Source organism: Nicotiana attenuata, chromosome 10, assembly GCF_001879085.1.
Source record: "Nicotiana attenuata strain UT chromosome 10, NIATTr2, whole genome shotgun sequence".
In the NCBI taxonomy this organism is placed as follows: Eukaryota; Viridiplantae; Streptophyta; class Magnoliopsida; order Solanales; family Solanaceae; genus Nicotiana; species Nicotiana attenuata.
This window is the reverse complement of record NC_031998.1, coordinates 19,830,603-19,848,873: the sequence shown is the minus strand read 5'-3', so window position 1 is coordinate 19,848,873 and position 18,271 is coordinate 19,830,603. Positions and strand designations below refer to the sequence as shown.

The following is an 18,271-nucleotide window of genomic DNA, read 5'->3' as shown; positions in this document are numbered from 1 at the left end:
TTTATTATATTAATTTTTAAGTTTTGATAATTACTTAATTTAAAATTTAATCTAACTGTGTAATTACACTTGTGCAACCAAACAGTAAATTTGTTATTACACTATGTCAAACAAACAGGTCATCATAATTACACAATTGTGTAATTACTAGGTTGTGTAATTACTACCCCAGTAATTACACAACTCCAATCTCTAATTGTATTGTATTATTATACAGTAACGTGTAATCCCGGCCAAATTCAAATGATTCATGGCTGACGCCCACACGTAGCAACCGCTCGCCGAAGAATTCAAAACCATTAATGGAAGCTTCCATAGCTGAAAAGTCATTTTCTCCGTCTTTTCCTTTGAACGAAACAAATTCCTCCGCGGCGATGACCTCTTAATCTTCAACGCTTCCTTAATTCCTTCATTTTAAAATCCTTACTACTACTTCTTTCAAACATTCCAAACACTTTCAATCTGTAATTTAGGGAGAAAATGCCGAGCTTAATGGTGAAAGTTTATAGCGTACTCTTCAAGTACAACCTTAAACGCCGATTACAAACCTTAATCGAATCCTCAACTTCAGACTTTTTAAACGATGTCGTTTCACGCGCTGATGAAACCACTGCCACCTCTAATCCTAGCTTCTCGAACAATGGGGTTGCAACTAAGGACCTTCATATTGATCCTTTGACAAATCTCTCCCTCAGAATTTTCCTCCCTCAATCCTCTCTAAGAAATTCGGTCTCCAGTGATGGGGCTTATGGGGGTTATGTGCCAATTTATAAAAATGGGAACAGTTGCAAGAAATTGCCGGTGATTTTGCAGTTTCATGGTGGTGCATGGGTGAGTGGGGGTATTGATACAGTTTCTAATGATGTTTTCTGTAGGAAATTGGCGAAATCTTGTGATGCGATTGTGGTCTCAGTTGGGTATAGGCTGGCACCGGAGAGTCGGTATCCTGCTGCATTTGAAGATGGGGTTATGGCCATTAAATGGTTAGCTAAGCAAGCTAACTTGGCTGAATGTGGAAGGTCGAGGATGGTTAACGGGGAGAAGGGTAGTGGAAGGCGAATTCTTGATGGATTTGGAGCTTCTATGGTTGACCCTTGGTTAGCTGCTCATTTAGACCCTTCAAGGTATAATTTTCACTTATTCAAGCTTTTGGCATAGCGAATAAGTAGTACTTGTTTTGATTTCTCTTGTTTTAATAGGGCACAGTGTGATCTTAATTACACATGTCATGATATTTCAGAGCATTTCATTTAAGGTAAAAATAAGACGTTTAAAGTGAAACTATATTTAAATATGGACTAAAATTGAAAAAGTGTTGTATATAGAATAGAACAGAGGGAGTACCAGCTAAGGTATTTCAGCTGCTATTTTGGATAGAAGAGGTAGTTGTTGCTTGAGGAATACTTAATATTTATATGGAGTGCCTCATCAACTAATACTATGCAAAACATGGATCAAAAGTACTTAGTGATTGATTAACTCCTATTTTTCCCAATTTTGTATGCTTCTTGTATTTAATCCTTTGAGCTCTAAGCTAAACAGATGGCCTTGTGATGGTGTTTTAAGTCTCCAAACATGGGACACAGAGAGTTTTGAGAGGTTGCATTAGAGTTTGATGTGACAAATTCATGTATAAAGATGGGCAAAAGGCTCCAGTATGCAATCATAACTAAGATTGGCAAAATGCTCCAGTATGAAATCATAACTAAGTTATAGGATCCTATTCAAAAACCTGCATGTCGGCTCTCTTTTAGCATTCTCAGTTTATTAGGTGCATGTCTGCATGTCTTGATGAGAATTATACAAAGAAGTGCTTGTGACTTTGTTCAATCTGATCTTATAGGTGTGTCCTCCTAGGAGTAAGTTGTGGAGCCAACATTGCCAATTATGTTGCGCGATATGCTGTTGAGGCAGGAAAGCTTTTGGATCCTATAAAAGTAGTGGCTCAAGTTCTAATGTACCCTTTCTTCATTGGAAACATTCCTACGCATTCAGAGATGAAACTGGCAAACTCTTACCTCTATGACAAAGCTACATGTATTCTTGCTTGGAAACTCTTCCTCCCGGAAGCAGTTTTCAATCTGGACCATCTAGCTGCAAATCCTCTTGTACCAGGAAAAGATAAACTCTTGGACTTAAAGCATATGCCACCAACACTTACAGTGGTTGCACAGCATGATTGGATGCGAGACAGGGCTATTGCATATTCAAAGGAACTTCGAAGAGTGAACATTGATGCCCCTCTGCTTGATTACAAGGATTCTGTACATGACTTTGCTACTCTTAATGTGCTTCAGAAAACTCCTAAAGCTCAGGCTTGCTTAGACGACATTTCAATATGGGTTAAAAAGTATATATCCCTCAGAGGCAATGAATTTTCATATTGAATGAAGAATCAGAATCAGAGACAAAGGTGTTCCTGCTCTTAGGGTGTCTGCCAACCTCCTTTCATGACATATTTAGTTGTGCACGCTGAAGTTTTTGTAGCAGTTTTTATCCCTGTTAGAAGTTAAGGGTACTTTGTTCATTTATTAATTCATAATCATTCTTTTGTATACCGTATGTAGTGATGTACATATAGCTTATACATCAGAGGGCACACTAAAATTTAATGTAAATTTGCTCTCTAGTGTAAATCCCTAGCGTTCCCCTTTATGGTTTCAGCTGCATGGGGGAACCATTTGAAGAAAGGATTCAACTAAAATAAGGCATGTTACGTGCTACAACATCGTATGGAAAATCTTTCCAATTTTGCCATGTTCGATTGGTCATGTTTGGAAAAACATCATGAATACAAGTGTCTTAATATCAGGAAAATGACTTCCCTGGTAGGACGAAGGAAAACAAGTTTCATAAGTAGCAATTTAGGCTGATTATGACGATCCAAGAGACTTGTGGGACTATACTGGGTCGTTATTGTTGTTGTATGACGATCCAAGAGAAAGATGAGTAGTTGAGATTACATAAATTGCAGCCGGGGTCAAGAATCAAAGATGGCATGCTCTACCATGTGAACTTTCTTGAATTTCATTGTGTTGTCAAATAGAGCTGCGGAGCTTAATCAGCTCAAGTTCTCTGAAAATAATACATGAGTCTTTGTTTAAACGGAAAAGGGCCAAATATGCCAGTGAACTATGCGAATTAGGACAGATATGCCTGTCGTTAATAGTTTGGCACAGATATGCCCAATTTGTCCAATACTTGCTCATTCATGCCCTTAGTTTAACAGATCGGAACCACTATTGTCTTTCTTAAATAATTAATAACCGGACCCAACCAAAATCTACTGACCCGATCTGTTAGGACCCGACCCACCCTTATTTCAAAGATATTTTTTGATATATTATTTTTGTTTAATTGAGAAATTGTGTGATAATCATATTTATTTATTTGAGTAATTTGATAATCGATATTTTTTTTGTTATACATCATTTCGGGAAGTAATCCTACTAAAAATAGTACGTAATTGATAAGTATTTATTATTTTAATAATATAATATTCGAACTAGTTTGTGCTTTTTTCAATCATTTTACCATCTATTTTATTTTTCTCACAATCTATTTGTATTTTTCACCAATACAAATATAAATAACTCCATGTTCACTATAACATAACATGATGGATCCGTTTTTTTGTTTAGATAAATGATCATTATATGATTGATTATTAGTTTATTGAATTATTTTCTGCATTACAAATTTGTTATGAAATAAGTAATAAATTGTTAAAACTGTGGTGCTTCTTTTCCATTTTTATTAATTAATTATTTCATAACAAATATTATTTCATAGCAAGCACCACTGTTTAAACAGTGGTGTTTCTTTTCCATTTTTATTAATTAATTATTTCATAACAAGTACCACTGAGAAAAATAAAATATATGGTAAAATGATCGAAGAAAGCACAAACTAATTCGAATATTATATTATTAAAATAATAAATAAATATCAATTACTACTNCGCTCTCTGCAATATTATGCTATTCTATTCAGGAGTGCTTTGACACTGAATGATCATATTGCTTCCATATGGATGGGCATCTAGACTTTAATGCAATGCTATTGGATTAATGCAGATCTTAGTATAAATTGGACGACCTTATTTGGATAGGGTATCCCTTTTAAGTTTGGATCGTATTTCTAGCAGTGAAGGAAGACAGTGTTGAATTTTTTTTTTGCCTTGGAGAAAGAAAAGACATATTATGGATGAGGCAATGACCTTTATATCTCAGCTAAGAATGGAGATTTCAATAGGTGAAGAAGGTAAGCTGAGAAAGCTATCAGGATGCTCATAACCTCCATTAAATGTTTTTGACCTGTGTATGGAAGGGTTTGTTGAATCCGCCCTTTTCCTCCCCACACACCCAGATTGTATCGTGCAGGATGCTTTGGAGTTCTGAAAAGTTTTATCGGAAGGCATCTCTAAGTGGGCTAAAAAAATTCAGATCTAAGTTTATTGATATTTGGCTACACATTTGCAAACTTGTAAGTGGGCTAAAATAATGCAAGGTCAACTTAAGGAGTGCATTATTATGCAATTTTGTCAATATAATACTATTAACTGATAGCAGTAATCACTTTGAAATTGGAACATGTGGATAATTCAACAACTTGACAATCCAAGGTAGGGGTGGCGAACGGGCTGGTCGGATTGGATATGGGCGGGCCGAAAAACGGACATGCAAAAAATAGATAATTCAACACGACCCATATCTAACACGGATAGAAAATGGGTTCACTAGCGGATAATATGGATATACATATTATTCATGGCTAGCTTTTTGAATATGATCACTTTTGGGAGAATTCCTAATCTCCCAAACGTGAGAAACTCCCAATTTGAGTCTTTTCAAATGTAAAGGTTAAACTAATTGATTATCCATTTTTTAAGAGATAATATGGATCTTATCCATATTTGACCCAATTTTTTAAAAGTTCATTATCCAACCCATTTTTTAGTGGATAATATGGACGGATATATAACTGTTTTTTTAAAATTCATTTTGCCACCACTAATATAGGATATTGCCAGAAATTTTTCTCCATAGGCATACGAAACTTGGGCTGGAAGTATATTGCGAAAAACATTTAACGGAAAAGGGCCATATATGCCAGTGAACTATGCGAATTAGGACAGATATGCCGGTCGTTAATAGTTTGGCACAGATATACCCAATCCGTCGAATACTTGCTCATTCATGCCCTTAGTTTAACGGAACCACTATTTTATCTTTCTTAAATAATTAATAACCGGACCCAACCAAAATCTATTCATCCAATCCGTTAGGACCCGACCCACCCTTATTTCAAAGATATTTTATGATATATTATTTTTGTTTGATTGAGAAATTATGTGATAATCATATTTATTTATTTGAATAATTTGATAATCGATATTTTTTTTGTTATACATTATTTCGGGAAGTAATCCTACTAAATGTAGTAGTGCTTGTTATGAAATAATTAATTAATAAAAATGAAAAAGAAGCACCACTGTTTTAACAATGGTGCTTGTTATGAAATAATTAATTAATAAAAATGGAAAAGAAGCACCATTGTTTTAACAATTTATTACGTATTTCATAACAAATTGTAATGCAGAAAATAATCCAATAAACTAATAATCAATCATGTAATGATCACTTATCTAAACAAAAAAAAAAAAACCGGATCTATCAGGTTAAGTTATAGTGAACATGGAGATTTGTATTTGTATTGATGAAAAATACAAATAGATTGTGTGAAAATAGAAATAGATGGTAAAATAATTGAAGAAAGCACAAACTAGTTCGATATTATATTATTGAAATAATAAATAAATATTAATTACTACTTTTAGTAGGATTACTTCCCAAAATGATGTATAACAAAAAAATCGATTATCAAATTACTCAAATAAATAAATATGATTATCACACAATTTCTCAATAAAAAAAATAATATATAAAAAAATATCTTTGAAATAAGGGTGGGTCGGGCCTTAACAGATCGGGTCATTAGATTTTGGTTGGGTCCGGTTATTAATTATTTAAGAAAGACAAAATAGTGGTTCTGATCCGTTAAACTAAGGGCATGAATGAGGGAGAAATTCAAAAATAACCAGATTTATAAGTGGTCGTTCAAAAATAGCCCAGTTTCAAAAGTAATCGAAATTTAGCCACTTTTCATGTAAAGATAAATCTGAGCGAAAACACTGTTCAAAACCCGAAAAATACGCCAGTATATTATGCTGGAGTTCCAGCATAAGTATACTTGAACTCCAGCATATTATACTGGAGTTCCAGGATAAGTATGCTGGAACTTCAGCATAATATGATGGAGTTCCAGCATAAGTACACTAGAACTCCAGCATAAAATACTGGAGTTCCAGCAAAGTATACCGGTCCACTATAATATGCTGGAAGTTCATACACAAGTGCTCGAATCTCCAGTATATTATGCTAGAGCTTTCCGTGTGTTGGAGTTCCAGCATAATATGCTGGAAGTTCATACACAGGTGCATCGAACTCCAGTATATTATGTTGGACCGGTCTCTGTTGTAGCAAAATAGTGGCTATTTTTCATTGACTTGGTAAACGCTGGCTATTTTTGAATGACCAGTCCGAAGACTGGCTAGACCGTGCTATTTCTTCCATGAGAGCAAGTATTGGACGGATTGGGCATATCTGTGCCAAACTATTAACGACGGGCATATCTGTCCTAATTCGCATAGTTCACTGGCATATATGGTCCTTTTCCGTTGTTTAAATTATATCCATTAATAAAGAAGTAAATGGACGAGAAAATTTGTTTTGACAAGTTACATTCTTTGCAGCCTTAGTTTCCAGAATGTTTGAAATGATCGAGCTTTCGAAATAACAGTTGCATTTCTTTTAGTTCTATGAAGTGTATGATTGAATAGATTATTTATTCATGGGACACCTTCAATTGCTTTCAAGTCCTCCGCCCCTAATGGATTTTGTTGTTCCTTATTTCCTTATTTCAAAATTAACGAACTTCCAACTTCTTATTTTATCCATTAAAAATATTTTTTTATTATTAAGATGGAGCGTCGCCTTACAAGACAATAATCTTAATCCAAAAGTTTCTGGTAAAAAATTGCTCATCATATTCCTATCTTTCTCATATTTTAATTTTTTTTAACTCTACTGAAATTGAACAACAATTAAACAGTACACCAATTCTAAAAAATCATTTATTTTTCATAGGAAAATAGATAATCTTCAAGAATCCATCTATAATTGCAATTGTGTAGACAAGATAGTATTGGTCTCAAAAAGACAAACTAAAAGAAAGACGACGTTAGTTATCTTTTGAGCAAAAGAAAATACTTTGTGAATCTCTACTTTTGATACGTATTTCTGAAAAAAAAAAGTACATATTCTTTTTTTCCCTTCTTTAGAAATACATATGCTTACATTAGGTTCGATGTTTAAGAGTCTCTATTGCCAAAAGTTTTGAGAGCAAATAAAGAAAATATAGTTAGGAGCTTGCTTTGGGCAATTAAATCTCAACTTTTATAGTTATGACATTAAGTAAAAATTTGGGGAAATGGAGAAAATGGAAAATAGAGAGGAGCTCCATCCCACAAAACGTGCATTTAAACGTGAACATACTACCGTTAATCACCTCGGAATATTTAGAGAAGTCTTGTCGCAAAGCAAATCATGAAAAAGTTTTAATTAGGAGTTTTACACGGATACAAAAAGGTTCAAGCTCTTTCACCGTTTCACTAATAATTATGTTTAAACAAAACCAAAAAAAAAACGTACGTAAGTTTGGACGAATAATCTCATACTTACAAACTCAAAAAACAAAAAGATAAAATCCAAGATTCGATAATAAAAGTTTACAATTACGTTGTTATTGTTATAAAATAAAGACTGTAAAGTAAATAAATCGAAGACAAGTATAGAGAGAGATTGATATTATTCAACTTCAAACTAAAGTACATAATGAACTGAAAACTCCTCTATTTATAGAAGAAAGGAAGCAGCTGCAAGACTTTTCTTGAACTGCTTGTAAGCTGTCTGCATGAGCTGCTTGCAACCTGCCTGTTTAATAAGAAGCTGCTGCAAATCATTTCATTGAGTTGCTTGCAACCTGCCTGCATCAACTGCTTGTAGATAAACTTCAATGGAGTACTAAATGGATAATCTTCTTGAGGAAGATTATCTATAACGGAATATTAAAATGAACACCCACAATATAATTATTTTCATAACACTCCCCCTTGGATGTTCATTAAAAGATATTGTGCCTCGTTAAGACCTTATAACTAGAAAAAACCCAGTGGAAAATATCATAGTGAAGGAAAAAGAGTACACATATTTAGTAATACGCATTTCTGGCTGCCTCAGTAAAAACCTTACGAGAAAAACCCCATGGAAAAAATCTTAGTAAGGAAAAAAGAGTACAACGCGTACTTCACTCCCCCTGATGAAAATCTTGTTTCAAATATTTGAGTCTCTGCATTCCAATCTTGTATACCATTTTCTCAAAAGTTGAAGTTGGCAAAGATTTAGTGAACAAATCTGCTTGATTTTCACGGATTTGTTGCACAACAATGTCACCATTTTTCTGAAAATCATGTGTGTAGAATAATTTTGGTGAAATGTGCTTCATTCTATCTCCTTTTATAAATCCTCCCTTCAATTGGGCCATGCATGCAACATTGTCTTCGTATAAAATTGTGGTTCTTTTATCACATTCCAAACCACATTTTTCTCGAATGAATCACTGATCTCAACCACATGCATTCCCCGGTTTGAGATCGAGCTTTATGTGGATCAGATAAGTAACCTGCATCCGCATAACCAACATGATCTGTACTACCTTTGTTAGCATAAAACAAACTCATATCAAGAGCTCCCTTTAAATATCGTAATTTATGCTTAATCCCATTCCAATATCTCCGTGTAGAAGAAGAGCTATATTTTGCTAGTAAATTAACAAAAAATACTATGTTAGGCCTTGTAGCATTAGCAAGATACATAAGTGCATCAATTGCACTGAGATAGGGTGTTTCAGGACCAAAGAGTTCCTCATCCTATTCTGGAGGTCGGAACGGGTCCTTGTTCACTTCAAGTGATCGAACAATCATTGGTGTACTTAATGGGTGTGCTTTGTCCATGTAAAAGTGTTTTAAGACCCTTTCTCTATAGGCAGATTGATGGATAAAGATCCCGTCTGCTAAATATTCAATTTGTAAGCCAAGACAAAGTTTTGTCTTTCCAAGATCATTCATCTCAAATTCTTTCTTAAGATATTCAATTGCCTTTTGGAGCTCTTCTGGAGTTCCAACAAGATTTATGTCATCAACATAAACAGCAAGTATAACAAATTGTGATGTCATTTTCTTTATAAAAATACATGGATAAATAACATCATTTATATAATCTTCTTTCAGCAAATATTTACTGAGGGCGATTATACCACACACGCCCGAATTGCTTTAAACCGTACACAGATCTTTATAATTTGATCGAGTACATTTCTCAAGACTTTAAATTATATGCTTTAGGCATTTTAAATCATTCAAGGATCTTCATATAGATTTAATCAAAAAAGTCATAATAGGTTATGACTTGTATCTAAATGGTATGACATCTTCAAGTGTCTGGACTGCTGGTCCGATCCTCACAATCTTTTACAATATTGTGCACTATATTGTATCAAATATATCGTCGACGATCACTTTGTATCAATTCCTAAGCGACATAACTTATTGAGATCTCATCACTTTCTTTATTTTTAGGTACCTGAACTTCTTCGGGAGTTTCATAAAATGTTATGTCGTGGGCTCTTCTAGAGCTTATTTCCTTTTCATTATGATCATTTTGATCAGTAGTGCCTACCATTTTTCAAGGATTTTTATCTTTGGAACCGATTGGTCTACCACGCTTCATGCGTACAATAAACTCTATCCTTCAGGGACTTTAATTTTAATAGGAGCATTTGCAGCTGAAATATGATATTAAATTTTGGATCAGCAAATGCTTCTGGCATTTGACTTGAATTATCTTCTAAGTGAGGATTATATTAATGATAATACGATTCATATAGCATATTTTTTCAGCTGTTTATTCCATCCCCCAAATGTTAGAAAAACTAACATATATTCCCAATCTTCTTTGGGAAACATATCTTTGTGTATTGTGGTAGAAAAATTAATTATATACCACATATCAAAAGATAGTAAAAATATTTGATTTCTGATCCTAAACCAATTGTAAGTGGAGAACTTTATCATATATTGTTGGTCTGATGCATACAAGTGCTGCTGTATGCAATTTAGAATATCTTACACCAACACATGAAGCTTTGTTCTCATAAGCAATAGCTTAGCCATTAGTAGGAGGTATTCAATGCTAAACCAGCTTGGATATAAACCAGCATTGATTTCATAATCTGAAAGTTATGCTCTTAATTGAGAAAAGCAATCTCAAATGCCAAACTGCAGGTTGGCAATAAACATACATGTAACCATCTTATATATGCATCTATAAGTGGTTCACATAACAGGTGAATGGTCCCCTATTCACCTTTATATATTTCAGAATCAGGGGTCTTAGTCCCAACTTTAGCTGGTATAATCAATTTATTATGAGAACAAGAAACACGGGAGAATTCTTGAAGAATCTTCTAGTTCTTCAGTATATGCTTATCTAAATTCTCAAATAGCTCATTTAAAATGGCAAATAAAAACTTCAAGTTTATCATGGCATATGCTATCTCTTAGTAAATTTGTGGTTTACTATGGCACAAACTTTTGCATTAGTAAACTTCTGATTTACTGTGGCTACTTTTGTATAAGTAAATTTCTAATTTACTGTAGTTATTTTTGCATTAGTAAACTTCTGATTTATTGTGATACATGATGTAGTACAAATTGAAGAATAAGGCGGGTAACTTCTCACATACATATTTACCCCCTATGATTGTGGAAACATGAAGATCCTCAATCTTTCAATCATTTGTAGTTTCAGTATGATTGTCATTTGTATTAGTAAACTTCAAGTTTACTACAACATATGTTTTGACCATAATCATACAATATGAATGGCATATTTGTATATAAGCTCTTCAAGAGCCTTCATTCATTATCCACAATCTAATATTTATCGGATACTACTAGTGTCATATGTCTTCTAGACAAACAGTTAGCTCTTCAGGAGTTGTTGATATATTTTGTACAATCAAATATTGCTCAGAAACTTCTGGCGTCATCAGAGAAAATCATAATCAAATGAATATTATAAAGACAATTCTGAATTTATAAATGTAAGAAATTAAGAATTTCAGTATTTTTACCACCAATTTTGCGACAAATATCTCCTTCAGGGAGAAACTCCTTAACATCTGAATATTTTATATCAAATCGGCAACCACATAGTCATTATATCCTTCGGAGAAAGATACATGAGTTGTTACTTTCTTCTGGGAACTCGATAACTAACCATAACATATTAATATGGTTGTAGTAGAAAGTATTCTACAAGAATGCTTTTGCCTTAGAATGATACTTAAAAAAATTATCCAAGATGTTTTACGTACAACAGGTACGTGCGGTAATGATCTTTATGCCACAAAAATAATATTTATATCCTCTGGTATTCTAGCTCTTCAGGAGGTGAGTTGTGATATTTCTTCATTCACTCTAGGGAATGAAAATGTGCTTCAAAAATAACTTTGAATAGTTCATTATTTTATTTAAGCACAAAAAGACAGTTTCATAATATTTTCCTGCTTCAGGAGAAAATTTCAATTGTTTTACTACTTCAGGAGCAAATTAAAATACGAAATATTGAGTATATATTCTCTCAATCATATTACCTCTTTTGGAGGTGAATTATAATATGTTTAAATTAAGAGCGCGTTCATATTTACGAGCTTTATTAATGTTGTCACATTCACTTCAGGGAATGAATTAATATTTATCAAAAGTTCTCATCCTTCAAGGAACGGAACATAATTATCTGAATGTTCATTAATCACACCAAATCGTGTGATGCTTCAACCTCTTTTAAGATAATGCTACTTCAGGAGCAAATCGAGGCATGCAAGTAATATAGAGAAATTTTCTCCAGCTTATCTTCAATTGTAACCATAGAAAGCCTAAATTATCACTTCTGGTGGTCATAGGCATATACACTTCTGGTGGTTAACAAAAAATTAGTTACAATGAGATATACGAAACATAACCACTTCTGGTGGTTGTATATTCTTGCATTCTGCTGGAGTACAAGTGGATCTAACAATGTTATCCACTTTGTAATCCTTTATTAAAATAATTAGGAAGAAAATAAATACCAAAATAGGTATTGTATACGTATCATATAACCAAGCAATATTAAAATATAAGCAAAAGGCTCAATTTAATTTACGCAAATTTGGCCACTCCAGATGTAAGTAATATTACATCACTACTGCGAAGAAGAAAAACTCACCACCTTAAGGATATAATCTGCCTTATGATACTCGGAATGAACAAGATCTAACCACGGACGTAAAAGCGTCGCCTTACATCGTAGATGAACACACCTTAAGGATATAATCTGCCTTATGATGCTCGGAATGAATAAGATCTAACCACGGACGTGAGAGCGTCGCCTTACATCGGAGATGAACACTGAAATAGAAATTAAATTCGAAGTAAATGCTCAAAATGGCAGAGTCTCGTGCTGATAACGTGTTATAAAATAAAGACTGTAAAGTAAATAAATCGAAGACAAGTATGGAGAGAGAGAGATTGATATTATTCAACTTCAAACTGAAGTACATAATGAACAAAAATCCTCTATTTATAGAAGAAAGGAAGCAGTTGCAAGGCTTTCAGGAAGCAGCTGCAAGGCTTTTCTTGAGCTACTTGTAAGCTGTCTGCATGAGCTGCTTGCAACTTGCCTGTTTAATAAGAAGCTGCTGCAAATCATTTCATTGAGTTGCTTGTAACTTGCCTGCATCAACTACTTGTAGATAAACTTCAATGGAGTACTAAATGGATAATCTTCTTGAGAAATATTATCTAATAGCGGAGTATTAAATGAAGATCCACAATATAATTATTTTCATAACAGTTATCTCGTGTGTACAAGGTTGAATTGTTAATATAATACTCCCTCCGGTCCAAAATAAGTGGTTTTTTGGCCTTTTTCTTGTGGTCCAAAATAAGTGATTTTTTCAGATTTTAAGAAAGAATTAATTATTTTTTTCCTACATTGTCCTTGAAGTAAATGGTGTTGGAATATGTGTTAGGAGTGTTTATGTGAGATAGTAAAGGTTATTATGGTCAATTCCATTGCTAATTAATGCTAAAAGGTGGATTTCTTAATTTGTGTAAAAATATCCAGAAAATCACTTATTTTGGACCGGAGGGAGTACTAGTAGCTTATTACCATGCCACGTGTATGGAACATATTTATTACTCCTAGTAGCTTAAACTCAATTTCAAACAAAAAAGAAATTTGTGGATAAGGTGATCCAAGAATCTCACAACTCACAAGCAGTGCTGCTGGTGATTTGGCTCCCCATCCACCTTGCAAAAATACCTCAAAAACTAAACAGAAAGAAAAAAGAAGGAAAATTCATAGTAGCAGAAGAATTGTAAGAAAGAAATATGGAAGTGGCTATGTCGTCTTTGAATCCACTGGTTAGATTACCCCTTTCAAATTCAAGAACCCATGAAGATTTTTCGATTGTTAAACATTCACTTTTCTCCTCAAGAACAACTGAGAAGCAGAGGCAGTTACATGGTGGAAGATTGTTAGTGGTTGAAGCAAAAGGAAAGAAAGGAGGAATGGCAGCTCGTCAGTACCAACGTATGGCTCCTCCTATTCCCAAGATTGAAGATGATGGCAACCCCAAATTCGTTATCTTTGTTCGCATGGCCAATGTTACTACTTCTCCCTTATATCTTTTGTCCTTTAAATTTTCAGCTGGGGTTCAATAAGTATAATTGTTGTTGTATTTATTCTTTTAATACTCTATGCTGTAGTTTAAGACTATAGGCGATAAAGATTCGTGACCTTTTGACTATTGGGAGAGTAAAGTTTTAGCTTGCTCACATTGCGGTAGGCTAACAGTTCATGTCATTTTATGATGCTGAATCCTCACAATACAAAATTTGGCCTAAAATGGAGCAGTATGGTCATACCCCTCCCAACTTGCTTGGGATTGAGGGGTAGTTGTTGTTGGGAGAGTAATGTTTGTTCCTTTGCACTTCTTGTTGTACCAAGGCAATGCCTAGTCTTGTTCAGTGAGTCTTGTAAGTATATATTTCTGTTTGTAAGTAGAAGTAAGATTTCGTGTTGAATATTCAAAGCTTTATGAGTTAGTAAGATGGATGGTTTTGAAACCAAGTGAAAGGACTAGTTACATCTGATTAGCTAGGGCTACTCAATCTTTCGAATGAAAATATTCCTCTAATCATCTACTTGTTGATAATCACATTCCCCTGTGTTTTTTTCATCTTACCTCACCATATCCTTCATTCGAGTTTGAATGGAATTGACTTTGAAATGAATGTAGGCAGTTCCCAGCTCATGACTACTTTAAAGTTCAAAACTTTCCACTTTTGTTCGTATTTCTTCCTTCACATAGTTTATTTACAGTTTAGCTTGTGGAAATTCTAATTCTTGTTTTGTTTTATTCCTCGGGACAGGTTTATCTTTGGTACCCCCTGAATATTGTAACCGGTGGCACAACTGCAAAAATAATGGTTGCTGCAAAAGACAACTTCCTAGGGAAATATATATACAAAGATACTCTAGCTAGGAATCTCGCGGCAGTGATATACAATGTAAGTGCCTGTGAACAACTAGTTAGACCTCAGTCCCTTGTTAGTATCCAGTTTCTTGATCCTTTATAAGAGATAGCAGGAATATGGTTTCTCTCGTGCTCACTTTCTTCAATGACCCAGGAGGTAATGAGCTGAAAACTGTTCTTTGGGCTTTTAAGCAAATTCTTAACGCTTGTACAATCATCATGGTTGATGATTGCTTTCAGGGTTATGGCATTGCATCAAGTGCACGATCCATCTGAAACAATGATTTGTCTATCAAACATGTATTGTCCTGATAAACGAGTATTATTGTTCGAGGTAAAGGGCAGCCCGGTGCACAAAGCATCCCGCATTCACGCAGGGTCCGAGGAAGGGCCGCACCCTAAGGGGTGTGATGTAGACAGCCTACCCTAATGCAAGCATTAGTGGCCGCTTCCATGGCTCAAACCCGTGACCTATAGGTCACACGAAAACAACTTTACCATTGCTCCAAGGTTCCCCTTCATTATTGTTCTAGGTAGATGTAAATAGAGGTGTTAAACGGGCCGGGTCAGCCCGGTTCCGGACCGGCCCAGACCGGTAGAACCCAGAACCGGCCCGGACCGGTAAGGGGGGGGGGGCTGGGCTGGGCTGGGTAGGGGGGTTGGGGTGGGTTTGGACGGTTTAAATTTTTGAAACGGGTTACCCAGCCCGGTAAAACCCGTTAGATGAACAGTGCCGTTAAACCGATTAACCAGCCCGGCCCGGAACGTGAATATAACATGAATATACCGTGAATATACCATGAATATACCATGAATATACTATAAATATACCATGAATATACCATGAATATACCTGTATACTAATTAACATAATTTAAAATTGTTGGAATTTAACATATAGTGTATATATTTAGGGTATAAAACTATAAATGCTCAAATCATAGAATATGATGGTAACGTATTATTTTTAAAATATGCTATATATGTGTTATTTTAAGATTTTAAGACAATTTGTGTTATTTTAAATTATTAGACGTATTTATGCTTAATGATTTAGTTTGTTAGATTAATTTGAAGTATTATTAATTTATTATGCATGAAAATTTAGTTTACTATTTATTTGTTAATTTACTTTTTAAATGCAAACTTTAATTTTGTAATTTTGAAATAAATATAGCACTTGCAATTTATAAGTGCAAATTTTTCCTATCTTCCTTGTATTCTTTATGTTAGTACTTTGTATTAATACTATAACTTACAATATTTATACAAAATCCAAAAAAAAAAAATTAAAATTATACTAAACCCGGCCCGGCCCCCTCAACCCGTAACCCTTATGGTTCAATTTTTACCCGGATGAACCCGAACCCGTTAAACCCGTTAAGACCCAACCCGTAACCGGCCCGGACCGTAACCCGTACGGGTCCAAAAAAAATATAGGCCCGGCCCGGCCCACCCGTTAAACACCTTTAGATGTAAATAAATTGAAACCCATATGAATGAACCAAGAGTTTATAACAAGGCAAAGCCTATGCTATTGATCCTACCTTGAAATCTAAGATTCACTAGAAAGATGAGTAAATGATCAAGAAATATGAGTCTGACATTATTGCATTGTTAATTTACATTAATTCTTTGGGGTTATATCAATGTTTCTGAGATACTGTAACTTTCGTTTCTACTTGGAACAGGATGAAAAGAATATACAGAAATTGGCAATGAAACAGCATCGTGTATTGAAGTCCGCGACAGAATTTAGATATGGATACAAACTTGTTGTAATGTTCTTAGTCTCTACACCATTCAGTATTTATTCTTTGTTTTCTTACGCGTTCTTGCTAATTCGTAGGACACATGTAAAAGAAAGATCTGAAAAAAATTGTTCTGTCTAATTCGCAGGAGAATAACAATTTGAGGGCTGCCCTTTCTACTACAGATGTTATTGAGGTACGGAACTGACAGCTGTTCTAGGCTTTACTATACAGCAATTATAGTTGGTGGGTATATAATAAACCATGGGATAATAATCAAAATATTAAGAACAGAAGACGTTGCTATTGGGTGCTGCAGTTTTTTTCTACGAAAAACGATAAATGAATCTCTAATCATTACTACAGCTTTGTGGTTTATCTATTTAAAGAATTATGTCTCAGAATCAGCGTAATTTCCCGGAGTTTCTCAGTTTTGCACTCCTTTATGGTCTAAAATATTAAATCTTTCATTGCACTTCCTCTGTATATGACCATAGGCTTCTGATTATGTTGAATGATCTCTTCTACATTGAGTAATCGCTATTTCCAGAAAGCATATTATTGCATCTATTAACCAATCAAATTGGATTTGTCCAAAGAATCTGTACCATGTAGCTAGCTTATAAACAATTAAGGTTTGCTAAGAGGCATTCAATTTGCTGAACAAATTTATCTGAAAATTTTAGACAATAACATGGAATTGGATGTTGTTCTGCTTTCCGCTGGATGACATCTTTCAAAATCTTCATATGATTCTTTCAGCTTCCGACCCCGGATCAGCTTAAAACAGTCGTTGATAAGGTCAAGGACTTCTTCGGAGATGCTAAAGAGTCATTTGGTAAGCTGACAGCCCTTCCGACGTCTGAGTCATCAGAGGAAGATTCACCAAAAGAAGGATCCAAATAGAAGATTCACCATAAGTACTGCAGAACTTAGATGTCACATGGATGTTTGTTGTCACATTCACTTTTTCTTCAACCTACTGCATTTACCATTCTTAAATCAGCAGGGCGAAGAACTGATAACGTGCTCTGGAAGATGAGGAACTATACTTTAAAGCATACTTGTTAAACTATCAAAAAGTTCCCAGCCCTTGATTTTCCATGTTTTTAGTTGATTGGAGTGAGTTATGCTTGACAAACTCTACTGGAATTTTTGTTTAATACTGTTCATTTCATATTATAAAATACAACAGTACTCTAGTTAGTTTATTGTTAATGTGAAATGTGTCACCTTCAGCCACTACACACTTATATAAGGAATATCATAGAATTATAAAACTTGTATATATTATTTGGAACCTCAGTAAGCATTGGTTCAAAGTAAAATTGTAGTTCCAATCTGTGGATATTGATACAAAGTGCTGCAAAATACAATTACCCTTGAACAAGGAAGTGCATTGCTGATCATCATGCATATATAGAGCTTGTTGATAGTCCGGTACAAGCTTCAAACCCGATCTTTTTCTTCGTATTCAGCTTCAAATTTCTGTCAAGCATAAATGATACAGTGGACGAGCCAAGGAGAGCTCTATAGTGGCTAATGGCAGCAAGTAACATGCACATCCTTTAAAGGATAAAAACCAGAAATCTTTTTCTCTGAAACATTTCTTGTCTAAAGAGTTTCCAGGATTGTAGTCCAAAGGATTCCTCCAGTGCAGTCAGAGTCTCCTTTATTAATGCTTTCATGTAATGGTGATGTTGAGGATAGCTTTCCTCTGTAACCTACACTTTGCGTTACTTCATGTTTTGCCTTTT

The 18,271-nt window shown here is 34.5% G+C and overlaps 2 protein-coding genes across 2 annotated transcripts; both read left to right on the top strand.

The window, feature by feature from the left end:
- Positions 297 to 2,618, top strand: LOC109233125 (probable carboxylesterase 16). Its single transcript, XM_019398895.1, has 2 exons — positions 297 to 1,124; positions 1,844 to 2,618. The coding sequence occupies exons 1-2, from the start codon at positions 481 to 483 to the stop codon at positions 2,385 to 2,387; spliced, it is 1,188 nt and encodes a 395-aa protein (XP_019254440.1). The 5' UTR covers positions 297 to 480; the 3' UTR covers positions 2,388 to 2,618.
- Positions 13,465 to 17,732, top strand: LOC109233124 (protein HHL1, chloroplastic). Its single transcript, XM_019398894.1, has 5 exons — positions 13,465 to 13,891; positions 14,660 to 14,797; positions 16,455 to 16,541; positions 16,663 to 16,710; positions 17,277 to 17,732. Exons 1-5 carry the CDS (start codon positions 13,616 to 13,618, stop codon positions 17,418 to 17,420), a joined length of 693 nt encoding a protein of 230 aa, XP_019254439.1. The 5' UTR covers positions 13,465 to 13,615; the 3' UTR covers positions 17,421 to 17,732.

What these genes read in the sequence shown, in the direction of transcription:
- LOC109233124 (XM_019398894.1), top strand. Translation starts at nt 13,616, where the DNA reads ATGGAAGTGGCTATGTCGTCTTTGAATCCACTGGTTAGATTACCCCTT. An exon ending in TCGCGGCAGTGATATACAAT is followed by an intron (nt 14,798 to 16,454) that starts GTAAGTGCCTGT and finishes TACTTGGAACAG; the next exon opens with GATGAAAAGAATATACAGAA. An exon ending in CTACTACAGATGTTATTGAG is followed by an intron (nt 16,711 to 17,276) that starts GTACGGAACTGA and finishes TGATTCTTTCAG; the next exon opens with CTTCCGACCCCGGATCAGCT.
- LOC109233125 (XM_019398895.1), top strand. Translation starts at nt 481, where the DNA reads ATGCCGAGCTTAATGGTGAAAGTTTATAGCGTACTCTTCAAGTACAAC. An exon ending in GCTCATTTAGACCCTTCAAG is followed by an intron (nt 1,125 to 1,843) that starts GTATAATTTTCA and finishes CTGATCTTATAG; the next exon opens with GTGTGTCCTCCTAGGAGTAA.